Source organism: Histoplasma capsulatum, genomic scaffold (genome assembly GCF_000149585.1).
Source record: "Histoplasma capsulatum NAm1 scaffold_2 genomic scaffold, whole genome shotgun sequence".
In the NCBI taxonomy this organism is placed as follows: domain Eukaryota; kingdom Fungi; phylum Ascomycota; class Eurotiomycetes; order Onygenales; family Ajellomycetaceae; genus Histoplasma; species Histoplasma mississippiense.
In genome coordinates this window covers 2,667,848-2,678,327 of record NW_001813981.1, presented here as the reverse complement: position 1 = coordinate 2,678,327, position 10,480 = coordinate 2,667,848, and the positions used below count along the sequence as shown (strand labels likewise).

Genomic DNA, 10,480 nt, shown 5'->3' with positions numbered 1-10,480 from the left:
TCAAACCAAAATTCTCAATTCCATACTCAATGTTCCCAACCATGGATTTATTCCATTTCACCAATTCACCCATAATTCCGTAATTCCGGCATGCGCCTCATTCATTTATCCCTTCTGAAGGAAAGGGGTAACAAGGAAGGTTGGAAAAAAATGCAAAAGAAAAAATCCAGTTGCCGGTATATCAGGTCCGGGTGTCTTCCGTCAGCGACTAACTCTGTGTGGAAACAGAAGAAAAGAAAAGAAAGAAAAGAAAGCGGGAAAATACAAATGAGCAAATAGATCAAATGGGCAAAATAGTGCAAAACATGATTTTCCCAAGCCAGGGTAACTCCAACAAAACACCATGCGTGAAGAACGAAGGCGATAAAAAGAGTAAGTAACCTAGGGAGTAAAAAGGGCAAGTCGTAAACCCAATGCAGGAATATGAACATGACGTCCAACCCTGAATTACTCCAATAGAAGAGTCCTTCCTATGAGACTGGAGGAGAACAAAAAAGGTTGATTATCTAGAGGGAAAGCAAACTCTGCCATGAAAACGAAGATAAATGAACAATTGGAAACGCGCTTGAAATGCATTGCAAACCATACTGTAGGGGAATTAACAAGACGAGAGAGAATGGGAGATCAGAACCAGAATCAAGGGGTGAGGAAGCAGCAAAAAATTACACAAAAAAAAAGAAGGGGGGGGAGGAAAAGAAGAAAGAAAAAGAAAAAGAAGAAAGCAAGAAAGAGAGCAAAAAAACAAAAGATTCAGTTGTTGTGCAGTCAACAAAGAAGGTCAGCATGTTCTCTGTTGCCCATCAAGCGCCTGAAGCGCAACTTTCTCTCTCCAGGCCCGAGCGCACACCTCTCATCATCATCTAAGTCCGCTTCAGGAAGCCACTCATTAGGCAAATCGGGATAGTAAGTATCAAGGCGCTCCTCTATATATCGCTTCCTCGTTCGCCCGATTCCAAACTCCTGACCCCACTGGCATCGATCGAACTCCATCAATCCGCCAAACATATGATCCATATTTGCGACCCAGATCCGGCCTCCATCAGGTGTGTAGTCAGCCCCTCCAATTTCACCAAAGAAATCGTGTACTTGACGTGTCTGGTAGGTTTGTGCATTGACTATTGCAATGCGATCCGCTGGCTCGCACATCAGAAGCGTACGTGGGCCACCTCCAACAGGAGAATATCGCAAAGAACGATAACCCGCTACATCAGACTCGATAAATTGGAGTACTCGCCACATACGAGCATCCCAGATGTTGACTGTTCCATCCTGATTGCTAGTTGCAACATGGAGCATATCCGGCGACCACGCGCATGCGAACCCAAAGTCTTGATGGCCGACTAGTGGTTGCACCGGTTTTCCACTTTCGCTATCGACTATCCATGCTTCTTTAGCATCGCCAACTATAACGCGTAGTCGACCATCCAAAGAGGTGTCAGTGCAGTTAATTGCACGAGCGAACTTGTGGTTTTGGACAAATTTGTTGGTCTCACAGTCAAGGATTCGAATATATTGATCGTTCGATGATATAATTGCCTGAGGGCTACGACTCGTTCGATGCCTAACAATATCAATATGATTTGTGATTCCGTTTTGGCTTTTAGTGATATAGCCATCCACAGTGTTGTGATCGGTCACGTCACCTCTCATCGCATATTCGCCAGAGAACCCACCAACTACTGTGACACCGTGCTTCGCTTTCATGGTTGAAATTTTGACTGGCTCAAAAAAGGTCGCCGATCTTGACGGATTTGAGAGGTCTATCAGGAAATGTTTTTGGCTGTGAAACGGGGTTACTGTGTAAATTTTGGACCGATGAGCATATTGCACGGTATTCGACGATGTCACGGACATAAGATTGCGCAGTTGAAAATGGGACATTGACGCCTTGTATTTGGTATACATGGTCTTCGCCATGAAGAATTTCTCGGTCTGTGGTAGCCGCTTCGAATACTAACTCATAGATTAATCATTTATCCCAACAATGTAAAAAAAATATAATAAAAGATCTTACCCCGTGAGGATTGAATATCAAATTACGGTAGCCTTTGTACCAGCTATCACGAAGGATCCTAGCATCGGACCTCCGGACACTCATCCTTTTTGACCAAGGAATATTCTGAATATCATAAACCTTAAATTGGTGCTTCTCAGGACGCGTTATCTTGTGGGGACGAGGCCAATACGAGACGTCTGCTGCTGCATCTGATATCGTGACGTGTGGTCGATCCTTCAAAGCAAGCTGCTCGAGAGGTACTCTTGATCGAATAAGCCATTGCTTAATGAACATCTCGACTGTTAGATTCTTCTCGAACGCTGGAAATTCAAGTCCGTTAGCAAGTGTGTATGTATGGCCATCGCATGGAGCGAGAGGGGCCGCTAGAAGACTGCTGGCAATATGGGCACTGAAGTATTTTAAAACCAATGACGGAGGGACGAAGTAAATTGACTCTTCAGAGGGGCCGTGCATGTAAGTATACTGGTCCTCAGTTAGAAGAGCATCAGGGCGTGTAACTGCAGCAATTCTCCGGCTTGGTGGGGTGATTTGTGGAGAGGCTGAAGTCCTGGGCCAGGGCAGTGTTTGATATAATACAAAGTGTGGTGATTCTTTTGTATGATCATGAGATTTCAAAAAAGCGTCCGTCATGTGAAGACCAGCAAGGAAAGTGATCGTTGTGTCATTGACGAAAAGGGCATTATAGGAATCACGAAATAAGAAGAATCCTTTAGATGGTGTTGCAAAAATTGAGAACTGAGAAATGAAATTTGACACGGCTAGCAACATGATGCTATCAGCTTGGGGGTGAAATTCTTGACGTGGGTCGACGGAAGGTCCAGAAGGATATTCAAAACATTTCATGTTACCAAATGCACGATGGATGATTTGTTGGGCCTTTCCAAGGGCTTGAACATTTAACGGAAGAAACAACGTAGAAGGTGGACTAATAAAATGTGAATCCATACTTTCAGTTTGCGGAAACCCCCCGAAATCGAGGTGATCGTCTTCATCCGCGCCGTTACTAAGGGTAAAACTTTGGATAGTGCTGTTGTCGAAGTTCGTAAAAGAAATGGGTTGAGAGCGTCCATTGGTGGTAGAGCTTTGGGCCTGATTTTGATAAACTCTACTATCATGCACATCGCTGCCAAAGTCAAACATTGGGTTACTGTGTTCTGTAGGATCACAACAAGATATTTCATCATCGGTTATGTAAAACTTTTCGGTATCGTTTATCTCCGAATTGGAATCATCGTATGTACTTCTCGAGCTGCCAAATATAGAAGGAACTCGGGGCAACCTGTCATAGGAGAAACGATATAGGTCAGAATCTTCAATGAGGGTATTGCCGTACGCCGGGATGTCCTCATCATCGGAATCTCCATCATCATCATCGTCATCATCATCATCATCATCATCATCATCATCATCATAATCATCGTAATATTCCTCACCGCTCATGGAGCCCATGTCCTCATCATCACCGTTGCTCCCCGGAGCATGAGGAAAGACGCCTGGATAGATTGGACTGGTCTCGATGTTGGTGTGATGGGCGAAGGAAGCAGAGACCATTGAGCCGGCTTCCATCGTGAAGAGGGATGAATTAGCTATCAATTGACCCGTAGAATTGGCGACACCAGAAACAGGAGCATCATTCTCAATACCAGCAGTCGAAGAAGGTAAACCTAATGGGGGATGTGATTGGCCAGAATTGTAATGCTGACGCGACTGAAAACCTGAAATTTGGGACTCAGAATTGGTCTGATGCGATTCAAGTTGAGGGGCCGAAGAAGAATGCTGCACTTGATCTAAGCTATAGAAACCTACTTGAGTGTCGTAGTCCATCTCTCCGATGGAGCTACTCGGTTCATCAAGTAAGTTGTTTAAGGGAGCAGGGCCGCCCAAAATTCCGAAGGGGTCAAGATTGTGTGAGAATGATGTTGTATCACCTTGACTTGGCAATAAACTCTGGCCCAGATTAGGATGTGCTGTCTGCTGGTCCATTGGGCCTGATTGACTGGCTGGGCTGTGTAGTTTGTTGTCGTCCGGTAGCGAGGAGTCAGTCATGACTTCCGTAGCCTGCACAAGAGACGAGGCTATTTGATCATAAAACACGTCGCTTTGGTCGACCATTATGATCGTTTGACTAGACAACGGGTCGCTACAAAGCCTTTCTCAAGTAGACACCGGATTTCATCGCGTGGGTAGTCGAGAAGCAAAGCTCTTCGCGTGTGTTTTAAATCAGTTTTGTGGGAGGATCAAGGGACTGTAGAAAAATAATAAGAACCCATCCAACAAGTTTGCCCCCTGGAAAATGCCGTATCTGCGCCTCTTTCCAATGATGTCCCGGGCATAAACTCACCGAACTCGATTCGCAAGCAGCAGTTTCCAATGCCGGTTAAAGCAGAGGGCAGATGGCGGGCTGCAAAACACGCTACGCGTCAACAAATAACCACAAAATATGACGGTGAAAAGTGACAAATCCGGTAAATAAAGCAGAGAGACGGCAAATGTATCTTATATGCAGACTTGGAAGCGCTCAGGAACCGTTGATGCAAGCTCTATGCTGAATGAACAGCTAATGACGGACAAGCAGTCAAAACCTCGGAAGAGTGCAGAAGAATTATGGAAATTCAGGAGATTTGTGGGGCCAAGCCGCCAAAGTTGGTGAAGGCGAACACAGAAGAATTTAATAATGTGTTATGCATCTACATGGAAAATATTTGAAGCCATGAACTTGAGCACAAGGCTAAATTGTCCGGTCAAACAAAATGAAAACAGAAAAGAAAGGGGAAAACAGCACCCTATTCAACATGAACATGGATATAAGGGTATGTATATCCAAGAATAAATCTTAAAACAAAAGACTGAAAATGGCGACGTCAATAGAGTAGACGGCTTACCCACTTCCGCAAGCAATGAATATCTAATTATAATGCAAGCTTTGCAACTGAAAAAGAGTTGCCAAAGGCCAAGGTTCTATCTAACAACCAAGTCAGACAGAATCAAGCCATAGAGCACGATTGGGAAATGCGATGATGGAAGAAATACACTAACATGTCTTATGGATTCAAGGAGGACAGGTGGCAGCGAAGAGCAGATGGTCTGAATGAGGCTCTCCAAAATGAAAATTGAAAATGAAAATGAAAAAAAGAAAGCAAAAAAGAAAAAGATAAAAGAAAAGAAAACAAGCAATGAACAAAACTGTAGAGGGCTGTTTTTTGTAGATGAGATGTGCTGTGGATGAAGAAGCGGGAGCAGGGCGGTGGTTGACGTTGATGTAATGTACCCCCGCAGCAAGTTTTCCTAGTCGAATACATGCTAGCTTTTGGCTGCGGGAAGCAAAGGCCGGAGTCCGGGCCGGGGCAAATGTACTGTGTTAGGCTTAGTCTAGTCTTGGCATATAATTCCGCGGCTCTGGATTGTCACTTTCTCCAATTAGCCCGGGAAAAAAAGGAATGCATATCAGCGGTACCTGGGTCACGTCAAATGCTGCAGCTGGTCCAATCTTTGGGTCACTCCTACAGGAAAATGCCCGTGATGTCCATGACCCAGATCATTGACTCGCCAGCTCGTGAGGAACAAACAGCATGCTGCTTCAGAACCCTGCCACACACACTCCAAAAGGAGAATGACAGCAAGACGCTCAACGTGCCCTGGTCGGCCCATGTCATTTTAATCAAAGGAGCGGGGGGGGGAGGGGGAAGGAAGGCGGGGGAGAAATCTCATCTTTTCCCTTTTAGGGATACTACCAAGCAAGCTTCTGACAATTGCAGGCAGACATTTGCTATTATTCGAACACTGGTAAAATCCACCAGCTTATATGTTGGTCCGGGAATACATATATCCAAGGAGAATGCAGTTAGCACTCAGCGTTGATAAGTTTCGCTAAACCGCCAATATTGGAAGTCCGCTCTCTGCATATCGCTGGAAAACTGATGGAAAAATACATATTTCAACATCCTGGCATATCATGGCAAACGGAGATGCATATCCGCTAGTCTATATCAGTACTAGGAGCCAACATGCAAGACATCCATCTATGAGATCTATCACTTATTTCTTTTCTAATCCCAGCGGTTTAGACCTGTCAATTTTTACTGGACTCAGACATATCTTGGCAGTCCTAGGGTCCAAGGGGATGTCATGCGGCACATGTGAGTTCCTAAATATATATTTATATATATACTTATTAATTGGGGGGAAGGGCTGGAGTGGTAGCTCTGGATGGAGATTGTATGTTGTACGACGAGCTGGGCTTTCTTACTAGCAAAAATGCATGATGAATTACATATGAAAGAGATGATTCGGATGAGCTTGGAAGCTGTTGCCAACCAACGTTCAGCGACGCTAAGGAGGCAGTATCCCCTCAGAACCAGCCGACATGGATATTTTCAAAGCCCGATTAGCTCAAAATCGAGAACGCTCCACGGCACGCAGATGAGACAAGCTAATGACAAGTTGAATTGAAACAGGGGAGGAAGAGAAGCAAACTGGAGAAAGGAAGTTTAACTTCCTTGAATAAATCATAACCAGGTGCAATTTTATCCAATATCGCATATTATTTTATCATTATAAGAACAATGAAAAGCAGCATAAAGGACTCCCATAATCCGGATCGCGCATCGCCAATGTTCATCGCCTGGGGTAACATCTGCGTCTAGCTTCCCCAAGCAAGAGAAATGGCAACACTTGCAAGAAAATATATGGCTGAACTATCTAAAATTGTGGCACCAAATGGGTTTTTCAACAAAGAACCACCGTTTTTAGATGGTGATGCTGATGGCGCTCCGGAGCTCGTGGGTGACTTCGTCGGATTAGATGTAGGGCTAGATTTTTTTGTTTCGAGTGGAGACATGACCTGCGGCATATCAATGATTGAGTTAGAACCTAATTTGCTCTGTGATGATATTGAAACCTGGGAGGCAGAAGGGATTTTGCTCGAATGCTCAAAAAAGAAGAATGATTGCACGAACCCTGTCAACAACCTGGATAACGCCGTTGTTGGTCCTGGGATTTAAATTGGCAGCCATATGTTAGTTGACGTTTTCCTTGAACTTTACATGTGGCATCACCACAAAGGCACAAAACGTAATATACGCGGCGGGAACAATGACCCAATAATGAGGTGGGTAAGCTGAACTCACAAAACGTTCTTCTTGACCAATTTGGCATCGTTAAAGAAAATACCCGTGGCATTAACTGTTACCAGGATGGTGTCATTGCTAACTGTTGTGAAGATTTGACCGTCTGCTAGGAAATTGGTATAAACCGGTTCCGTGAGAGTGTGGAAAGTAAGCGCCTTCGTCAAATCGCCGGATTCTGCTTTTTCATCGGGATTGCCTGCTTGCTCAAAGGCATCATCTGTCGGACCGATGCAAGTAACATTTCTTAAAGTGTCCAGTACAGGTCCAAGGCTGGTCCGCCTCAGCGCCAGGCTGAGAGACGTGAGATCTTCGCTTTCGATGGTCTCCGTGCAGACCCTTGGAAGGGTGAGGAGACTTTTTTCCACCTCGCGCCAAAATTAGTGTCAGCATACCGCAACCAATCTGGCTAAAAACTAATAGACTTATGGGACGGTAACGAGTTCTGTGAAAGTGGCAGATAAAATATCATACCCGTCAACCATATGAAACAGGCCTCCATCCCATTTCCCGTCGAGAAGAGTCACCGTGACAGATTCGTGCAAACCTGACAACACATCGACTTCCTCCTGCTGCCTTTTCCGTGAGCTGCCTGCTGATTGAGGACTCATGATCACAACCTGTCCGTCGTTATTCTCCCCCGCATCGTTTTGAGCGTCCAATGCGGGACCTGCGCTTCGATTGTTGTACTTCTCCTCCATAAGATCGGTTGGTATCACCAGGCGATTAGGGGGTGCAGAGAGGAGTTGTGCTGCCGGCAAGCTTCGAGATAGGATATGGTATCTCATGATAGCTTCCAGTTCTAAATCTGGGATGTCTGCGATTTCCAAGTCGCCGTTGGTAGCACGATAGGCAACGAATGCATCGTCACTAGGAACGAGAAATGTGAGCCGTTGAGAATTATCAGAGGCTCCGGTCAACAGGCGAGCAATGTTAGACTTGTTTAGAAGCAGCGAGCGAAATTGAGATAGAGCGGGATATCCGCTCAAGGCCTCGACCAACGGCTCCGCGTGCGAAATGGCGGGAAATAATATCACGGACAGTAATAAAATGTGCTGCCAAAGCAGTCGTCGAATAATCCCCATTGTAGCCACGGGCTAATTTCCTCTCGAAGCACCGCGTTGCAAAAACAAATTCAGCTTCTTTAAATAACAACCAACGTGAGTTCAAGGAATAATTTCTCATCCATAACTTAGGCGAGAGCTCCTAGGTTATAAGGTATCGCGGTATAAAATATTAAGAGGGGAACAAACTATCCCCTGTTGTCCACTGCCACCGCCGGCTGGCCATGCTGGACAGTTATCTCAAGTTCTGTGTCCAATCAAAGCTTGCGTTTCTACGTTGGAACCCAAATCACCAACATCCAACGGCTCCCCTTAGGTTCTGGCTTGCTTTTCTTGATATCATTGGGGGATGAGAACAAGGCTCCTCAGCCTCCGCCACCGAAGAGGAATAACGAACCGAATGCGTCCATGTACAGGATGTCCTCTGATGGTACGGAGTAGTTTTCATGCATACATGGATTAAGGCTTGCACCCCAAACGTCTTTCTACCCGTAATTCAAAGGAATTGATAATTACACCGCTTACCATGGCTACTTTACACCACCAACAAATCGACTAACTTTCATAAGGAAGAGCGCATACTTGCCCTTACATACAAAATAACCAGTATTCAAATGTTGTTTAAATGAATCAGGGGAATATCTACATTGCTGCTCAACTCTGCGATCTGTGAAATCCCTATAACAATGCCCTCTGTGGTGGTAGGATAAATTTATTCATGGGCGAAGTTGGCAGTGATCATCATGTCAGGCATCCCTAATAGCAAAGAATAGAATGAAACTCCCCAGGTGGCTCAAGGGACTGCGCAAACCAAGCATTACGAGGTGCAAGAAGGCTTCCTGGTATGGGCGGCTTCTCTAGGACTCGCTTGACCTGCCAGGGTCGGATCCTTTAACAGGTAGAGGAAGTTAGATCTCAATGATATGGTAAACCCTCTGCTCTGATGTCAGTTGATAGGCAATTGATTTTGCGGCCTTGGTGGGGTTGGAGAAATCAATTTCTGACTAACCTCTGATCAGTGGGGGAATTTTTGTCCCACACACAAAACAATATCGCCCCGGGGAGTAAATATTTGAACAGTTGTCGTACAAACTTCAGCCAAAAAGATATATCAAAATACACTCTACGAGATTCTGTAAGCGGCCCTAATACGATTGGCCTATTCGCAGTTCCTTCAAGGCATGCATTCGGCACATTCATTTGGTGAAACAATGACGGTTCACGAATTGGGTTACGAGATGGATACATATCTAGACGAAGCGTGTGAAACAGCTGTTGTAGATGCAAATATGGAGAGCGAGCCCTTTCTCGCATCAATCCCTAGTAGCACCACATCTTGGGTTGCTCCCAAAGGCTTCATATGGATTGAAATTGGTAAGAAATCTTCTATTACAGCACCCAGCACAACAGTGGTAAAAAATGTTGTTTGGTCACTGTCGCTAACCTGCTCTCAACAGCGATATTCGCAAATGTATTCCTATCGGGCTTTGATGGGACTATTACAGCGTCAACATATGCTGTAATCAGCTCCGAGTTCAACGCTGCCAACAATGCTTCCTGGCTGACGACCTCCTATTTGATCACAAGCACTGTTTTCCAGCCCTTGTACGGCCGATTCTCCGATATTTTCGGTCGGAGAGCTTGTTTTTTTACCTCGACCATTACTTTTATGCTTGGTTGTCTGGGCTGTGCTCTGGCCCCAAACATCGTGGTTTTAAATTTGATGCGCGCAGTAACTGGTCTGGGAGGGGGTGGGTTGATGACGATGGGTGAGTAAAAGCACTCCAAGATTCCAATTCACTTACGGCCCTATGTGCATACAATGACCTGATTCTCGGAATGTATCCAGCGACAATAATAAATTCAGACATGATTCCTTTCAAAGAGCGAGGGATGTATCAAGCGGTCCAAAACGTCTTGCACGGATTCGGGTCGATTTGCGGTGCGTCGATAGGCGGATCGATTGCAGACACGATCGGATGGCGATGGTGTTTCCTATTGCAAGTGCCAGTGTCAATTCTTGCACTAGTAGTCGGTCATCTGGTAGTTATAAACCAGTCTCACTATCAGAACGTAAATCGCGAGGCGTCCAAGACCACACTATCTGCGATTTGGAACCGTGTCGACCTGTCCGGTTCCTTCTTGTTGATCGTAGGATTAAGCAGCCAACTTGTGGGGCTCGGTCTGGGCGGTAACGAGCTACCCTGGAGCAGTCCCTGGGTTATTCTATACGCCTTGTTGCCAGTGTCCTGATTCTGGGACTGTTTTTATACGTG

General features: G+C 45.3%; 4 protein-coding genes across 4 annotated transcripts; 2 read left to right on the top strand and 2 right to left on the bottom strand.

Annotated features, from left to right (window-relative positions):
• Positions 1-765: 765 nt before the first annotated feature.
• Positions 766-4,129, bottom strand: HCAG_02862 (predicted protein; the record flags this gene model as incomplete). Its single annotated transcript, XM_001542641.1, has 5 exons — positions 766-1,115; positions 1,242-1,403; positions 1,674-1,932; positions 2,015-2,775; positions 2,965-4,129. 5 exons carry the CDS (start codon positions 4,127-4,129, stop codon positions 766-768), a joined length of 2,697 nt encoding a protein of 898 aa, XP_001542691.1.
• Positions 4,130-4,577: 448 nt separating this feature from the next.
• HCAG_02861 (predicted protein) lies at positions 4,578-5,131 on the top strand (the record flags this gene model as incomplete). Its single annotated transcript, XM_001542640.1, has 3 exons — positions 4,578-4,659; positions 4,778-4,827; positions 5,072-5,131. The coding sequence occupies 3 exons, from the start codon at positions 4,578-4,580 to the stop codon at positions 5,129-5,131; spliced, it is 192 nt and encodes a 63-aa protein (XP_001542690.1).
• A 1,814-nt stretch (positions 5,132-6,945) lies between these two features.
• Positions 6,946-8,225, bottom strand: HCAG_02860 (predicted protein; the record flags this gene model as incomplete). Its single annotated transcript, XM_001542639.1, has 3 exons — positions 6,946-7,006; positions 7,144-7,497; positions 7,615-8,225. The coding sequence occupies 3 exons, from the start codon at positions 8,223-8,225 to the stop codon at positions 6,946-6,948; spliced, it is 1,026 nt and encodes a 341-aa protein (XP_001542689.1).
• Positions 8,226-8,890: 665 nt separating this feature from the next.
• HCAG_02859 (predicted protein) lies at positions 8,891-10,457 on the top strand (the record flags this gene model as incomplete). Its single annotated transcript, XM_001542638.1, has 5 exons — positions 8,891-8,905; positions 8,993-9,046; positions 9,374-9,578; positions 9,662-9,973; positions 10,072-10,457. 5 exons carry the CDS (start codon positions 8,891-8,893, stop codon positions 10,455-10,457), a joined length of 972 nt encoding a protein of 323 aa, XP_001542688.1.
• Between the last annotated feature and the right edge of the window lie 23 nt (positions 10,458-10,480).